A 17,840-nucleotide genomic window follows, 5' to 3' on the forward strand; every position below is an offset into this window, starting at 1 on the left:
ATTTAAAATTCCTCGATGCTGAGATCACTGTTCACTCCAGGATTGTTTACAATGAGATAACTAAGTAATCCTGATTCGTTACACAACTCCAGATCCAAACTAGTGTGATCCATGGTTGGTTTCTTACCATGTTCCTCAAGGAATTCATCTGCAATGCACTTGACTTTTAATCTCAATTGTCCTATTTATGTGCTAATTAAAATGCTGGTGATTTTGCCATATTTGTGTTATGTCCCTTTATCCCTCTATTTATATTCTGTCTTATTGGATAGCAAATATTAAAGGTCCTACATAGGGCCTGAGTAGTGAAGAAGTTTAACACAGCAGCAAGGTATAAATCAGTTCGAAAATTGGGCGAAGTGCTGGTAGATGAAATTTATTCTTAGCAAGTATGAGCTTGATGTATTTTGAGCAGCCAGAGATTTTCTTTTATTCATTCACGTTGTGAGTATTGCTGATATCTATTGCACATGTGTGTATATGCACAGCACGAGCAGGCTATAGTGAACTTCTCAAGTGCAGTCCTTAAGGTAAAGATGCTGCCAGGAAAGGACTAGACTATGTGAATGAGGGCCCTGTGGTATATTAATATCAGATTTCAGAGGTATTTCCCTGTCGGTACTTTTGAACTTGATTCCCAACATTTGATTATTATGGGCCAGTTACTCTGTTATGTTAGCAGATATTAGGGCCTCAACAGCAGCTGAATCTCCCTGCACTTGGGACAAGTCACGTGAGCACCAGTATTCGTTCATTAAATTGAAGCATTAACTCCTTTTCCCTCTCCATAAATGCTGCCTTATCTGCTGAATATTTTTAACCTTTTGTTTTTATTCCATGAACACTGAACTCTGGCTAACTCAATTAGCTTTTCCAATGGTTGGGAAGGAATTGACCTTAACAGTTTCACCAAACATTTAGTGAAAGGTGGAAGTATAACTCTTTATCCTCCATTCAGGTGGCAACAAAAGTGGTGGAGAACCAGATAAACCCTGAATGGAACCAGATGATTTACCTGAGGAGTAGGGTAAGGTTTGATCATTCAATTAAAATAGGCCAAGGAAAAGAACATATTTGATACGTGGTACAGTGAGTTCTTCCTATGTGTGTGGCATTAATGCAGGTGTAAATTAAAAGATTAACAAAATCCTCTGGAAAGTGGGAAGTAGAATGGCATATACTCCGCTTCAGCAGACACCCAACAGTCAGCAGGTTGGGAAGAGTTAGCTAACTGGCTCCGCTGATGAGGGGTTTAGTGAGTTGTGGTAGTGAATACTCAGTTGCTAGAACAGTGCTGATGATATTAACTTTTGTATTTCTCTCCTATAGTTTCCGTCACTGTGTGAGAATATCCGGTTCACTGTTTATGATCGGTAGGTGAATGTTGCTCTTATTTTGTCCACACTTCTGGAACTGACTCCCACCTTGTAAAACCTGCTGCTTCCTTCTCACAGACAGTTTGTTACAAGAACCTGGTCTTTTTATTTATATTGCCTTTTTTTATCTTCCCAACAAAGCACTTTTTCACATTATTCACTCTATCTCATACATCAATTTTTAAAATTTATCTTATCTTCTTCATGGAGAATTTTACAGCCAACTGTGTCATTCTAAAATGTATTCTCTGTTGTAATGTGGTATGTGGTTCAATCACAATACCAACTCCCATGGAGAGCAAATTGATTATGACCTGATTTTTTGTCATAATGCTTTTAATTGCCATCTTCAAAATTGCCGACAACACTACTGTTGTTGGATAAATCACAGATGGCGTTTAGTCAGCTAAGTAGAACAAGATAGGATGCCTGATTGAGTGGTGCCAAAACAGCAATCTCTCACTCAATGTCAGCAAAACTAAAGAGCTGATTGTTGACTTCTGGAAGGAAGAGGAGGTGAAATATGTGCCGCTCTGCATTGGGAGAAATCAGCAGTGGAGAAAGTCAGCAATTTTAAATTCCTGAGCATATCAGTCAAACTGTCCTTGGCCCAGTACAAGGAAAGCGCATAAACATCTTGACTTTCTTAAGAGATTAAGAAAGTTCAGCTTGTTGCTGATTTTGATTCTGACTCACTTCTACAGACAATAATGAAAATATTCTGACTTGTTGCATTATAGTCTGGTACGAATTTGAATGCTTGGGAATATGAATTGAATTGACTTTATTACTCATATACATAAATAAATAGTATGTGCAATGGGACAGTCAGTATAACATAGAAATACAATTGTATCAGCATGAATTAATCAGTCTGATGTCCTGGAGCCTGTTGGTCCTGGCTTTTATGCTGCGGTATTGATTCCAGGATGGTAGCAGCCGGAACAGTTTGTGGTTGGGGTGGCTCAGGTCCCCAATGATCCTTCAGACCCTCTTTTACACACCTGTCTTTGTAAATGTCCTGAATAGTGGGAAGTTCGTATCTACAGAAGTGCTGGGCTGTCTGCACCACTCTCTGCAGAGTCCTGCAATTGAGGGAAGTACAGTTCCTATACCAGGCAGTAATGCAGCCAGTTAGGATGTTCTCAATTGTGCCCCTGTAGAAAGGTCTTTGGATTTGGGGGCCATACCAAACGTCTTCACCAGTCTGAGGTGAAAGAGGTGCTGTTGTGCCCTTTTCATCACGCAGCTGTTGTGTACAGTCCACGTGAGATCCTCGGTGATGTGTATGCCAAGGAACTTAAAGCTGTTTACTCTCTCAACCCCAGATCCGTTGATGTCAATAGCAATTAGCCTGTCTCTATCCTTCCTGTAGTCCACAACCAGCTCCTTTGTTTTTGTGACATTGAGAGAAAGGTTGTTTTCTTGACACCACTGTGTCAGGTTGATGACTTCTCTGTAGGCTGCCTCATTATTATTTGAGATAAGGCCAATTAGTGTAGTATTGTCAGCAAATTTAGTTAGCAGATTGGAGTTGTGGGTGACGACACAGTCATGGCTGTACAGAGAGTAAAGGAGGGAACTTAGGACACAGCCCTGAGGGGCACCTGTGTTGAAGGTCAGAGGGGCAGAGGTGAGGAAGCCCAGTATTACCACCTGCCAGCGATCCGACAGGAAGTCCAGGATCCAGCTACATGAGGCAGGGTGAAGACAAAGGTCTCTGATCTTCTTGTCGAACCTGGAGGGAATTATGGTGTTGAATGCTGAACTGTAGTCCATAAGTATCCTTCTTCTCCAGATGCGTAAGGATGGTGTGTAGAGCTGTGGTGGCTGTCCTCAGGTGCTCAGTGTTGGCAACATCGAATCGAGCATAAAAAAGATTTCGCTCATCTGGGAGAAATGCGGTGATGTTGGAGTTTGTGATGGTGTGCAGACCTTGCCATAAGCTGCGTGTGTTGTTGGTGGCAAGTTGTGTCCGGATCTTGTTCCTGTATTGTCGTTTCGCTACCTTGATGACTTTGCGCAGATTGTAGCTGCATTTCTTGAGTTCCTGTTGGTTACTGGCAACGTAAGCTCTGTGTCGCACAAGTGCTAGGGAAGCAAGAGAGAGTAATTGGCTCTGCCCAGTACATCACAGGCATATTCCTCCCCACCGTTGGTATTGTCTACAAGAGGCACTGCTTTAAGAAGGCAATTTTCATCATCAAAGATTCCCATCATCCAGACCATGCCATCTTCTTGCAGCTACCATTGAGCAGAAGCTTCAGAAGCCTGAAGTCCCACACCAATAGGTTCAAGAATAGCTATTTCCCTTTAATCACTTGGTTTTTGAACCAATGACACATTAATCACTTCACTTTAGCTATGCTATGATCACACTGATCACTGCACAAAAATGAACTTTGTTTCTTGTTCGTTCTAATAGTTTTTGCTTGTAAAAAATTGTGTTTTATTAATGCTTAACTTGTTTTTCTTGTGAATACTGCTTATGTGATGCTACGTGCCTATGATGTTGCTGCAAATAGTTTTTTATTGCACCTGTGCTTACATGTACTTGTGCATATGAGAATAAATTTGACTCAACTCAACTCAAATTAAAGAATAAGTATGGTCAAATCAGCAGGGAGAGTGTCCCCGAATTTTGAATCCAGTCATTGAACCACTTATGCTCACCGGAAAGGGAATACTCAGACTTGATTTAACCTTATGAAGGTCAACGTCTCAAAACAAGGGTAGGTCTTTGAGAACACTGATTAGAAACTTAGTGAATCTGTGGAATTCTCCATCACAGAGAGATGTGCCGGCTAAGCCATTTTCAGAGATTGATGGATTTATTAATGGAATTGAAACATGGGGATAGAAATTAAATATGGTGCTCTGGTGGAAGATTAGTCATATCATGATAAATGTAGTTGCTACCTGCTACTGTCCTTATCCTTGAGATAATAGTGCAGTGCTTCCTCAATACCGCACTGGAAGTGCCATTCTGAATGTTCTGCTCAAATCTCTGGAGTGGGACTTAAACTATGGACTGTCAGAGAAGACTTGGTGAACAACAGCTGAGATTTTTATGACTTGGCTTTCTGCTGCATGGTGAAGCATTGCACATGGAGCAGAAATTACAGACTGTCTGCTGGAGGACCTCAGCAGATTGAGCAGCATCCGTGGGATGTTTTGGGTTGAAACCATGCTTCAGGACTGACATAGTCTGGGGATAAGACGATCATGTTAACCACGATCTTATTAACTTGTAAAAGAGGCTTGAGGGGCCCCTGTATGTATATATATTATGGAAGAAAATATTATCCAGTCTGGACTGCCCACAGCTCCATGACTCCCAAGTTTGCCAAAATAGTTGGCTGTTAACTGGTTCCTCAGTTCAAGGCCAATTAAGAATGAACAATAAATACTGGCAAACAACAGGAATTCTGCAGATGCTGGAAATTCAAGCAACACACATCAAAGTTGCTGGTGAACGCAGCAGGCCAGGCAGCATCTGTAGGAAGAGGTGCAGTCGACGTTTCAGGCTGAGACCCTTCGTCAGGACTAACTACTGGCAGTACTTTGTGAATAAATCAACTACAAAAACAGAAGGCTTGGGCATTGCTACATCAATAGGGAATGTAATCTGGAGAGTTGGATGATGAAGGGAGGACTGCGGGTATTTTGATTAAGCATTTAACAAGTATATTTAATTCTCTGACCTGATTCTAGCAATTGCAACAGCATCTCTTGCTAATTCTGTTCATTGTAAGCACACAAGCATACAATGTAGATATTGGATGTTTAGTCAGAAGGTTCATCTAAAGGCCATTAAGTTTAATAACAGTGGGATAGGTAATAGTTATGAGCTTTTGTAAGTCCTCATACATTAGGGGGCTTTTAATTGTACACATTATTTAGATTTTATATGGCTTATCTTTTCAGAAAGAGTGCAATCAAAAGTAAGCATTTAGGAACAACATACTTGAACATCTCAGAGATCTCGTCAGTGGGACAAGGGGGAGAAGGTATGTGATATTGTCCTGCATTTTCTTTTTAGAAGGTGGCCATACAGCCCCTGGTATGTATTATTTGTATCAAGGCTGAACTACATATTGACTCCCTTTTTTTCCCCTCTGCTCCCTGCTTATAACTACCTTACTAATCACAGGTCAGCTTCATAATGATCAGCTTTATCTATCATATGTAGGTCAGAACACAGTGAAATAAGTTATTTTCCGTCAAGGGCCAACACAGTCCGAGGATTGTGCTGGGAGCAGCCTGTAAGTGTCGCCACACTTCCAGTGCCAACATAGCATGCCAACCCATATATCTTTAAAATGTGAGAGGAAACCAGAGCACCTGGAGGAAATCCTTGGAGTCATGGGGAGAATGTACAAACTCCTTACAGGCATTGTCAGGAATTGAACCCCATTGGTGATTACTGGCATTGTAAAGCATTGCACCAACTGCTACACTACAGTGCCACCAAATCAAGAGCCTATTGGTTCTAAAAGCTCCAATTGACTCTCAGGTAGACAGTGTGTATGCTATTCATCCATTATGTACCTCAGTGTAACACACTTATCTGGAGTTCCATAAGGAATCTTATACAGAATTTGGAAGGCCTGTCTTTCAAAATTACCCGTCACAACCTCAGTACGTCTCATAGTACTTGACACTTAATGAAACACTTTTAAAGTGTAATCATTGTTGAACATATGACAAACAATTTGCATAAAGGATAGTCTTGCAAACCAATGAGATAGCTATCCAAACAATTTGTTTCATGGTTTAACTATAAGATAAATATTGGCCAGATTGCCTTTAAAATATGCTTTGGGTTCTGGTTGTGTTCAGCAATTTAGTAGTTACAGTCTGGATTTGTGTTTTCTCACTTAATAGGCAAGAGCTAAAAGTTACCATTATTATTGCGAAACAGGAAATCAGAATAATGTCAGTAGTTACGGTAGTGCTGCGCCATTTCAGTTATTGAATTGGCAGTCCAAAGGCTAGAAGGAGCAATCAGATCTGAATTCAAGTTGCATGATCTGGTAAGATGGCGGCACACTTGGCCTCACTGGCTTCTGGGGGGGCCAACCAAAGGACTTATTATCTTTTTAAAATGTGTCTTTTACTATTGCAAGACCTTGCTTGACATTAAGAACTTAAAGTACTGTAGGTTTACCCTATCAGCAAGTTGCTCATTGGCAGAGAAACTGAAGGAACTGGACTTGGTGTGGTCTGTGCTGCTGTCTGCATCTGGGAGGTATATGAAAGCGTGTGCAATCTAAGAGTGAGTGATCGTCTTAGTCACTTTTCTTGTGATTGCAAGACTCTGTTGGACACTGGTAATGTAGAATGCCGTGAGTCTGATTCACTGCTTTGTAGACGAAAGGCAGGGGCGGACAGTGGGGGAGCTGCATTGGCTTGGCTGTGGTGAAGACTAGGCCTTAATCTGTGGTACTGCTGTTTACAGTCATCCAGGAGAGAGGTATTGGTGTTGGTACACTCCACGGGAGTGCCAGAGGGTGCTGGTGCTCACTTGGCAGAAGACAAATTGTATTGTGTTCGACTGCAGACTGCTGCAATATTCATGGGCTTAGGGACTTGGACTATATTTTTTGTGTGACTATTTTTCTGCTATCTTGTATGTGCTATATGTGCCTTATGCTGTTGGTACTGTGTTTTACACCTTGGCCCCGGAGTACTTGTCCAGTCCACCATGTCCAGTCCCTATATACTTCCATCCCCCATCAGGAAGGTCTCAAAGCTCTCCGCTTCTTTTTGGATTCCAGACCTAATCAGTTCCCCTCTACCACCACTATGCTCCATCTAGCGGAATTAGTCCTTACTCTTAATAATTACTCCTTTGGCTTCTCCCACTTCCTCCAAACTAAAGGTGTAGCTATGGGCACCCGCATGGGTCCTAGCTATGCCTGCCTTTTTGTTGGCTTTGTGGAACAATCTATGTTCTGTGCCTATTCTGGTATCTGTCCCTCACTTTTCCTTCGCTACATCGATGACTGCATTGGTGCTGCTTCCTGCACGCATGCTGAGCTCATTGACTTTATTAACTTTGCCTCCAACTTTCACCCTGCCCTCCAGTTTACTTGGTCCATTTCGGGTGATATTGGTCCAATATCGGGTGATATTGGGTCCAACATATTATTCTCCGTAACTTCCACCACCTCCAACGGGACCCACCACTAAGCACATCTTTCCCTCCCCCCCCCCCTGCTTTCCGTAGGGATCGCTCCCTATGCGACTCCCTTGTCCATTCATCCCCCCCATCCCTCCCCACTGATCTCCCTCCTCGCACTTATCCTTGTAAGCGGAACAAGTGCTACACATGCCCTTACACTTTCTCCCTTACCACCATTCAGGGCCCCAGACAGTCATTCCAGGTGAGGTGACACTTCATCTGTTAGTCGGCTGGGGTGATATACTGCGTCCGGTGCACCCGATGTGGCCTTTTATATATTGGCAAGACCTGACGCAGATTGGTAGATCATTTTGCTGAACACCTATGCTCTGTCCACCAGAGAAAGCAGGATCTCCCAGTGGCCACACATTTTAATTCCACATCCCATTCCCATTCTGATATGTCTATCCACGGCCTCCTCTACTGTAAAGATGAAGCCACACTCAGGTTGGAGGAACAACACCTTATATTCCGTCTGGGTAGCCTCCAACCTGATGGCATGAACATTGACTTCTCTAACTTCCGCTAAAGCCCCACCTCCCCCTCGTATCCCACCATTATTTATTTATATACGCACATTCTTTCTCTCTCTCTGTCTCCTTTTTCTCCCTCTGTCCCTCTGACTATACCCCTTGCCCATCCTCTGGGTTCCCCCCCCCTTTTCCTTCTACCTGGGCCTCCTGTCCCATGATCCTTTCATATCCCTTTTGCCAATCACCTGTCCAGCTCTTGGCTCCATCCCTGCCCCTTCTGTCTTCTCCTATCATTTTGGATCTCCCCCTCCCCCTCCACCTTCAAATCTCTTACTAGCTCTTCCTTCAGTTAGTCCTGACGAAGGGTCTCGGCCCAAAATGTCGACTGTACCTCTTCCTAGAGATGCTGCCTGGCCTGCTGTGTTCACCAGCAACTTTGATGTGTGTTGCCTGGAGTAATGCTGTTTTGTTTGCTTGTATTCATGGATTTTCAGGTATTGGTGAATGACAATTAAATTTGAACTAATAGTAATTATGGAGTTTAAATACAGATTAATGAACTGGAATTAGGAAAGAAACTAGTCTGAAAACAGCCAAAGTGTCATTCAAAATCCAGCTAGTGTACTAAGTTCCCAAGGGAAGAAAATTACTATCCTGATCCAGTCAAGCCCACTCTTAATTCTAGACACATGTCATGTGATTGTTGTTAAATACCTTCTGATCAAGGGCATTTAGGATTGGGTAATGATTGCAGGCCTGACCAGTGATGCTGAGATTCCAAAAAAAATTCCAAAATTTTTCAGAAAATTCAGAGTTTAGGGCTGTTTGATGAATGCTGTAATTTGCATTAAATTGACACCATAAAAAGAACAGTACACCCTACAGCTACCTCCTGCATCACATCAAGTGATCCACATATGGATTGATCAGCTTTGTGCTGTGGCCTATCAGTATCCCTGCAGAGGTCATTGCCCACTATGTGATCATTCAAGACCAATGTCACAGTGTTGGAGATTATGCTGTGGATATAGTGGCAGGGTGATACATACAAAATCCTGGAGTATCTTAGCAGGTCAGGCAGCATCAATGGAGAGAAATAAAGAGTCAACATTTCAGACCGAGTCCTTTCATCAGGAATCATGCCATGGATATAATAGTGGAGAATGTTTTGGGGATCATTGTTCTAGGTATTGTAGAACATACAAACAGCTGAATAAATCTGCTGCTTGTGTAGTTTCACTTCTCCACTCCTTGAAATTTGCACCCTTTAGTTTATTGCCAGTGTTCATGATCCATGAGAATTCCTCATTTTGATTTTGTTTTGTATTATCCTTTATTTCTCCCTTGTGTAATTTGTCTGGTTTTCCCTTAAACATGTCTGCACTATTTGCCTTAACTTGTCCTTGTGTGAGTTCCATATTGTCACCACTCCCTAGATTAAGAAAAGCTTCTGTTATGAATTCTGTAATAGCTGTCTTCTAGTCATGATTGCAGACAGCTTCAGTTCATATCCCTATTTGCAGTTGAAGTCGGATGTCATTCCTGAATTAATTTAAATCTTGCTGTTGATTACTTGGTCATAATGCATATTGGTTTCCATCCCATCAGATGAAGATTCAGGCGGGTTTCTTCCAGCTTTTGGACCATGCTTTTTGAACCTTTATGGCAGCCCCAGGGAGGGTCTTGATGGCACAGATAAGGATGATGAATTCAACCGTGGAAAGGTACCTGACTTTATTATTGAGCAAAATTTCAAAGCTTCCTGTTAATATTTAAGAAGAGACTAAGACAGAAGTGCTTATAATATTCCTTTTTAAAAATTATCTTTATAACATCTATCCCACCCTTTCAGACAGTGCATTTTGGATCACCATCATTATGTGGCAATCATGCTGTCATGACCATGATTGTTTTAAGCTTATTTTTACAGAGGTGGTTTGCCATTGCCTTCTTCTGGGCAGTGTCTTTACAGGGTGGGTGATTCCAACCATTATCAATACACTTCAAAGGTTGTCTGTCTGGTGCCAATGTCACATAACCAGGACTTGTGATATGCACTGGCTGTTCATATGACAATCCACCATCTGCTCCCATGGCTTCACGTGACCCTGATCCGGGGGGGGGGGGGGGGGCGGTGGAATGGAGGGCTAAGCAGGTGCTACACCTTCCCCATTGATGACCTGCAGGCTAGTCAAGGGAAGGCTATCTTGTGCCTCCTTTGGTAGAAACATTTTGGACCACTTAAGTTTAAAAAAAAATCTCCTTCCTTTCCACCTCTATTTTGGCAATTAATCTGAAACCAGAGTTGGAAAGTAGAAAATACTGAACATACCAGATAACAATTTAAAGATGCAGGCCTGAGTAGGACTGAGGCATGTACTATAAAGAGTCATGGACCCAGTCAAGTTCCCATAGCTACAATTTTGATTTGGAGCTATTAAGTGAAAGTAAAAGAGTCAATTAATATGGGAACAAATTCAGCCAAGAGAGTGGTGATGAAGGGGGATGGTTGGACCTGTATTCATGGAAAAAAAGCAAAGTGCCATCAGTTATGCCGAAAAATGAACATCCATGATGAAAATGAAAGAGTAGGAACTAGGAAAAAGGAAGGAATAGAGTTATGGTTGCAAAGAATAATTCTGTGGGCAAGGATGAATACAGCCTTTTTAAAAGGATATTTAGGAAGAGCCAGAGGAGGGCATAATGTGATTGCACAACTATGAGATTGAAAGCTGTTGAGGAGATGATGTTTGGGACCACTGGGAGGTAATAGCCAGATGGTCATTGATGAAGCCATGGTTTAGAGAAGGATTGTGAAAAGGTGTCAGTGAGCTAATTCAGCCTAGACAGGGTAGAACTCATTTTGCCAAGCTGCAGTGGCATCAGCCATGTAAGAAAGTTTAATAACAATATTGGTGTTGGCCCTTGTTGAATAGAGTGCTGCAGATTTAGAGAGGGATATGTCAGTGTGTCAAAGAACACTGGATTTTAAGAATCAGGAGAAAGTAAGTAAAGAGGCCTTGGAAGGAAGCAAGCATAGATGAGGACGTGTGGAAAATGCAGAGTATATTTCTGTATTTAGAAGTTTATGAGAAGTAGTAAATTAAGAAGTATATTGATTGTAGAACTGTAAATATAACCAGGAGAGGCTAGAGATTCCATAAGAAACAGAGTTCAAAGTAAATTTTTATCAAAGTCATATTAACTACCCTGAGTTCCATTTTCTTGCAGGCATTCACAACAAAACAGTGAAATACAACAGAATAAATGCAAAACTACACACAAAGACTGGCAGACAACTAGTGTTCAATGTGTGCTGAATGGCAGAAGCTGTAGTAGATCATTTTAATTTCTTGAACCTGCTCTGCCATTAAATAAGATGGTGGTGTTTCACATCTAAGCTTCAACTTCACTTTACCATGTTATCCCCATACCATTTGGCATCTTTGTAGTTAAAAAAAATCCATCAATTACTGCTTTAAGTGTATTCATTGACCCTCTCCACTGCTCTTTGATAGAGTGAATACTTGTGATTTACAGCCCTCGTAGAGTGGAAATTCCTGCTTCTATATACATTTGTACACCCACCAAGGAAACATCCTCACATTGCCAATCTACTCAGAATCCTATGTTTCAATAAAATAACCTTTTATTTTTCTAAACTCCAATGAGTAAAGCCTCTCCATTGGTCACCCCAATGAGGAATGTGTATAGTGTGACAGGGTGAGAGTAAGTCTATATTGGATGGATGTTTGCATAACGTAATGGCTGAAGTCATTGAGAAGTCTAAAAGTATGGTGTACACCACTTTCTCGAAAGGAGATATGAAAAGAAATACATTTCAAATCAGAGGAGATCATAAAACAGAACAGTATAACACAGTACAGGCCCTTTGGCTCATGATGTCATGCAAAACTTTTAACCTATTCCAAAATCAATCTAACCTTTCCCTCCTACATAGTCTTCCACTTTTCTATCATTCTTGTGCCTATCTAAGAGTTTCTTAAATGTCCCAAATGTATTTGCCTCTAACACTCCCTGGCAGGAAGTTCAGTCCAACAAAAGCAAGAAACATCCTGGAATGGCTTCAAAGGCTGTATTTTACTTGGACTACTTTATATGTGCCATTTTTATTTTTAAAGAGAAACCTCATGTGGCTGGGGTGATATATTTCATGTAATAAACCTCCTTCCTGTTTATTTTTCCACAGTTGGCCCTTTCTTCAAGGCCATGATTCTTGCTGGCACACTCTTTCCCAGGTGGTGACTTTCTAATCCCCAGCATGAGCAACTATGCTTTGAGAAATGAAGATCAACTGTGAATTGGCAAGATCTGGGATCACTGAAAGGTTCATGGTTCAGAAAAGTTTAAGCAGAAATAACTTGCAGACCATCCTTCCTCAGTTGCAAATTGAAGTAATAAGAAGCAAACTTAATGACACTAATTTAACAAAGATTGCATTTTCTTTCTCTTCCAGGTGGAAGGAGTCTCCTACCGAGGTCGAATTTTGATAGAATTAATAACAAGGTTAGAGGAACATTCAGGAAATAACATCGATAAATTGCCTTCTGATGATTCTTTGATTGTACAGGTATTAACAAAGCAAGTTTCTATGGGTAAATTATTTGCTTTTCTAATCAGATTAGGAAGGCCTGAGGCTTGATTCTCAGTATATGGAATTACCTGAAAGGAAGAACTGACCTATGTTGTATATCTATGACTGAAATGTTGTTGGAAGTGGCATGGTAGTTAGCAGTTAGTGCAATTGCTTTATAGCACCAGCAATCACTGATTGGTGATCAATTCCTGCTGCTGTCTGTAAAGAGTTTGTACATTTTCTCCATGATCCTCTGGGTCTCTTCCAGGTGCTCCACTTTCCTTCTACATTCCAAAAATGTACAGGTTAGCTTTAGTGAGTAGTGTGAGCTTGCTATGTTGGCATTGGAAATGTGGCAACGTTTGTGGGTTGCCCACAGCACATCCTCGACTATGTTGCTGGTCGATGCAACTGATACATTTCATTGTATGTTTCTATGTACATGTACATGTGACAAGTAAATCTAATGTCTTAATCCCTCTTAATTGATGCCAGATTAAATTGAATCACCTTCATAATCAGAGGCCCAATTTGATCAATGCAGAATAAGCACATCTGACTCTAATATTTTATGACTCAAAGTATTGAAGTATGAGGACTTGTATAGGTGATCTCATGAAGCCCACTGATTTGCAATAACTTGTAAATAGTCCCCTGTTACCCTGCATCACCATGTTACATCCTCTTCCTGAACTGCATATTGGAAAGGGAGTGCATTCCTTCTGTTAAACTAATTTGGCAGGGTGCAGGAAACTGAAATGATAGGGTTGTGGATGGGGCAGTTGGTTATACAAGTGTGTAGTGAAACTGTGAGGAAGGACAGGGAGATGATAGGATAAAATTGCTGTCAGTGAGATGCTTTGAAGTGTAACATGGGGACAAAATCAAAAAATGTGTTGACTGTAGGGGTTACACTTGAATGCACACAGTACATAGTATAAGGTAGATGATCTTGTACTCAATTCGAGATTGGCAGGTACGACATTGTGGGCATCACGGAGCTGTGACTGAAAGATTGTAGTTGGGAGCTTAAGATCCAAGGATACACCTTGTAATCAAAAGAACTGGCAAGTAGGCAGAGGCGGTGACGTGGCTCTGTTAGTAAAAATGAAATCAAATCCTTAGAAAGAGGTGACATAGGATAAGAAGATGTGGAATCTTTGTGGGTGGAGTTAAGAAACTGCAAGAGTAAAAGGACCCCGATGGGAGTTGTATATAGGCCTCCAAACAGTAGCCATGATGTGGGATACAAATTACAGTAGGAGGTTGAAAAAGCATGTTAAAAAAATGCAATGCTATGATAGTCTTGAGAGATTTCAATATGCAGGTTGATTGGACAAGTCAGATTGGTGTTGGATTTTAAGAGAGAGAATTTGTAGAATGTTCATGAGATGGCTTTTTAGAGCAGCTTGTGGTTGAACCCACTAGGGGCAAGACAATTCTGGATTGGGTATTGTGTAATGAACCTAATTTGATTAGGGAGCTTAAGGTAAAGGAACCCATCTGAAGCAGTGATTATAATGATGCAATTCACCCTGCAGTTTTGTGAGGAAGACACCAAAATCAGATGAATCTGTATTACAGTGGAGTAAAGGGAATTACAGAGGCATGAGAGATGAGCTGGCCAAAGTTGATTGGAAGGGAACACCAGCAGGGTTGATGGCTGGAGTTTCAGTGGGCAATTTGGAATGCGCAGGACAGATACATCCCAAAGATGAAGAAGTATTCTAAAGGGAGGATGAAGCAAATGTGGCTGACAAGGGAAGTCAAAGACAGCAGTAAAGCAAAAAAAGAGGGATACAATATACTGTAGCAAATATTAGTGGGAAGTTAGAAGATTGAGAAACTTTTCAAAAACAACAGAAGGCAACTAAAAAACCATTAGGAGAGAGAAGGTGAAATATGAAGGGAAGCTAGCCAATAACATATAAAGAGTAAAAGAGAGGCGAGAGTGGAATACTGGACCGCTGGAAAATAATGCTAGAGAGGTAGTAGTAGAGGAAAAAGAAATGGCGATGGAACTTAATAATTAAGACCATAAGACATAGGAGCAGAATTAGGCCACCTGGCCCATTGAGTCTGCTCTGCCATTCAATCATGGCTGATACTTTTTTTCTTCTCCTCCTCAACCCCAGTTCCTGGCCTTCTCCCCATAACCATTGATGCCATGTCCAATCAAGAACCTATCCATCTCTGCCTTAAATACACCCAACGACCTGGCCTCCACAGCTGCATGTGGCAACAAATTCCACAAATTCACCACCCTTTAGCTAAAGAAATTTCTCCGCATTTCTGTTTTGAAAGGATGCCCCTTTATCCTAAGGCTGTGCTCTCTGGTCCATGGGAAACGTCCTTTCCAAATCTACTCTGTCTAGGCCTTTAAACATTTGAAAGGTTTCAATGAGATCCCTCCCCCTCATCCTTCTGAATTCCAGCGAGTACAGACCCAGAGCCATCAAACGTTCCCCGTATGATAACTCTTTCATTCCTGGAATCATCCTTGTGAACCTCCTCTGGACCTTCTCCAACGCCAGCACAGCTTTTCTAAGATGAGGGGCCCAAAACTGTTCACAATACTCAAGGTGAAGCCTCACCACTGTCTTACAAAGCCTCAGAATTACATCCTTGCTTTTGTATTCTAGACTCTTGAAATGAATGCTAACATTGCATTTGCCTTCCTCACCACCGACTCAACCTGTGAGTTAATCTTTAGGGTGTTCTGCACAAGGACTCCCAAGTCCCTTTGCATTTCAGATTTTTGGATTTTCTCCCCGTTTAAAAAATAGTCTGCACATTTATTTCTACTCCCAAAGTGCATGGTCATGGATTTTCCAACATTATATTTCATTTGCCACTTTCTTGCCCCTTCTCCTAATCTGTCTAAGTCCTTCTGCATCCTACCTGTTTCCTGAACATTACACAATATTTTGTGTCAGTGTTCACTATAGAAGACACCAGCAGAATGCCAGAAATTCTCCTCAAATTGGAGAATTCAGGGTTGATGCCTTTGAATTGTAGACCACCCAGATGGAATATGAGGTGTTCTCCCTCTAGCTTGTGTTTGGCTTCACCCTGACAGTGGAGGAGGCTGAAGGCAGGCACATTGGTGTGAGAATAGGGAGTTGAGTTAAAATGATTTGCAACTGGGAGCTCAAGATGACTTTTGCAGACAGAAGGCAAATGCTTGACAAAGCGGTCTCCTAGTCTGTGCTTCGTCTGGTCGATGTAGAGGATCACATTGTATACAGTAACTGGGGTTGGAGGAGATGTAACCTCATTTGAATGTGTGCCTATAGAAAGACAAATAGTTACTGTTTACAGTTCAAGATCCATCACCAGTTTTATTCTTAAACCTTCCTAGCTCAATTTTTCTATTATTTATCTTTGATCAAACTTTTAGTTTGGACTCTCATTTAATGTGCAGTCAGAATTTTGTGTTTGTCAGCCTATTCTGAAAAGTGTTTTGAAATATTACATCATGTTCTATGCTGCAAGAACTGTCTCCTTTTCCATCTTATGGCTTTAGAGGTACTTACATAGGCGGAGGTACAGTCTTTGCGTCGTTTTCTACTCAGCCACACAACTGCAAGACACCAAGGAACCAATCCAGTTCGAGGTCAGCATGGGGAATTATGGAAATAGATTTGACAAGTCTTGTAAACTTCATGCATCCAACACTCAGTACAGCCAGCCTGTGTTTGATGGTAAGTAGCAAAGCTGGATAATACTGAAGAAGGCACTGGAATTAGAACTTGAAGGGTTCTAACAGGCGATTGTTAATCTGAAATATTATCTCTATTTCCCTCTACAAATGTTGCCTCAATCTGTAGAGCATTTCCAGCATTTTCCATTTTTATTTAATGTTTAAGATAAATCAGTAGCAAATGTAACAACAATACTTTTTAGTGTTGGCAATGGTTGTGTAGCCATTAGCACAATTCCGCCACTGTCAGTAAGGAACTTGTAAGTTCTCCCTGTGGCTGCATGGGTTTCCACTGGTGCTCTGGGTTTCCTCTCACATTACAAAGATGTACAGCTTAGCAGGTTAGCATGGGTATAATTGGGCTGCATGGGCTCACTGGGCCAGAAGGACCTTTTACCATGATCTATCTCTAAATAAAAATAAAAATATATTTTTCTTTTGTTTCTAGCAGAAGGTAGTGCAATTTTTTTTAGAGTGCAGGTACAATGTCCAATTGCTTCATAGTACTTGATATTTCACAATTATTTGTTATATACGTGATTAGGGGACGGTCGTTTAGAATTAAGATGCATATGAATTTCTTCCTGAGAGGTTACGAATCTGGAATTCCACTGAGAATTGTCTGGGCTAGGTGTTTAAGAGAACATAGATAACCTGCTTATCTTTCGAACAGCTGAGGATTATAGAGAATTGTCACAGATGAGTAATTAAGCCCTGGGACATACCTGCCAAGATCATATTGAAATGTGGGCAAGCTTGAGGGGCCAAGTGACTTACTGCTTCTTCATGATTCCATGTGTCCCTCAATCTGGTTCTGTTGTGGGCATCAAAGATTATGGGGAGAAGGCAAAGAATGGAGTTGAGAAGGATAATAAATCAGCCATGATGGAATGGTGAAGCAGACTCGATGGGCTGAGTGGCCTAATTATGCTCCAATGTCTTATGGTTTTACAGTTACAATGGTTATTGTTGTTGGCAAAATTAGAAATTTATGGTTATTAGAAGACAACTTTGTTCAGATCAATCAATTTGTAGTTTCTATAACTGAAACTAAAGTTGAATGTGACAATAATAATACTAGCACATTTGCTCATGCACTGTTGCCCTTGTTTATGTTATTCTAGAGATTCTTCCACCCCACACCAACACAGTACCTCAATAACATCACTTACCTGCTTTAAGCTGATGCAATAGTTTATACACATTGGATTGGTAAACCAAAGTGTATGTTGAAATGTAAAATGCATTTTCTAACACTTTGTGCTAATTGGTCTTTGGATATTACTTATTGTTGGAAAATTTCAAGCCCTAAATATGAATAATTATCCTAAGCTTGTCTGTAAAATGCAGGGTAGGTTCAAACTGTTAGGATGATACAGCTAACAACTGTATAATGATGAAGGGTCTTGGCCTGAAACGTCAACTGTTTACTCTTTTCCATAGATGCTGCCTGGCCTGCTGAGATCCTCCAGCATTTTGTGTGTGTTGCTAGGATTATACAGTT

At 41.1% G+C, this 17,840-nt stretch overlaps 1 protein-coding gene across 16 annotated transcripts in view; it reads left to right on the forward strand.

The window, feature by feature from the left end:
• Positions 1 to 17,840, forward strand: part of LOC140201933 (myoferlin-like) — a 229,319-nt gene that overhangs the window by 40,253 nt on the left and 171,226 nt on the right. For 15 of the 16 annotated variants that reach the window (XR_011886991.1, XM_072266755.1, XM_072266762.1 and 12 more), the window contains 6 exons: positions 959 to 1,027; positions 1,330 to 1,373; positions 5,304 to 5,386; positions 9,645 to 9,760; positions 12,514 to 12,627; positions 16,160 to 16,337. Coding sequence is in view for 15 of the 16 variants with exons in the window: in XM_072266755.1 (XP_072122856.1) it covers positions 959 to 1,027; positions 1,330 to 1,373; positions 5,304 to 5,386; positions 9,645 to 9,760; positions 12,514 to 12,627; positions 16,160 to 16,337 (604 nt within the window). In the remaining variant the exon portion in view is untranslated. The remainder of the gene's footprint in view (positions 1 to 958; positions 1,028 to 1,329; positions 1,374 to 5,303; positions 5,387 to 9,644; positions 9,761 to 12,513; positions 12,628 to 16,159; positions 16,338 to 17,840) is intronic. The other variant, XM_072266756.1, reaches the window with a different exon arrangement.

Source organism: Mobula birostris, chromosome 8 (assembly GCF_030028105.1).
Source record: "Mobula birostris isolate sMobBir1 chromosome 8, sMobBir1.hap1, whole genome shotgun sequence".
In the NCBI taxonomy this organism is placed as follows: domain Eukaryota; kingdom Metazoa; phylum Chordata; class Chondrichthyes; order Myliobatiformes; family Myliobatidae; genus Mobula; species Mobula birostris.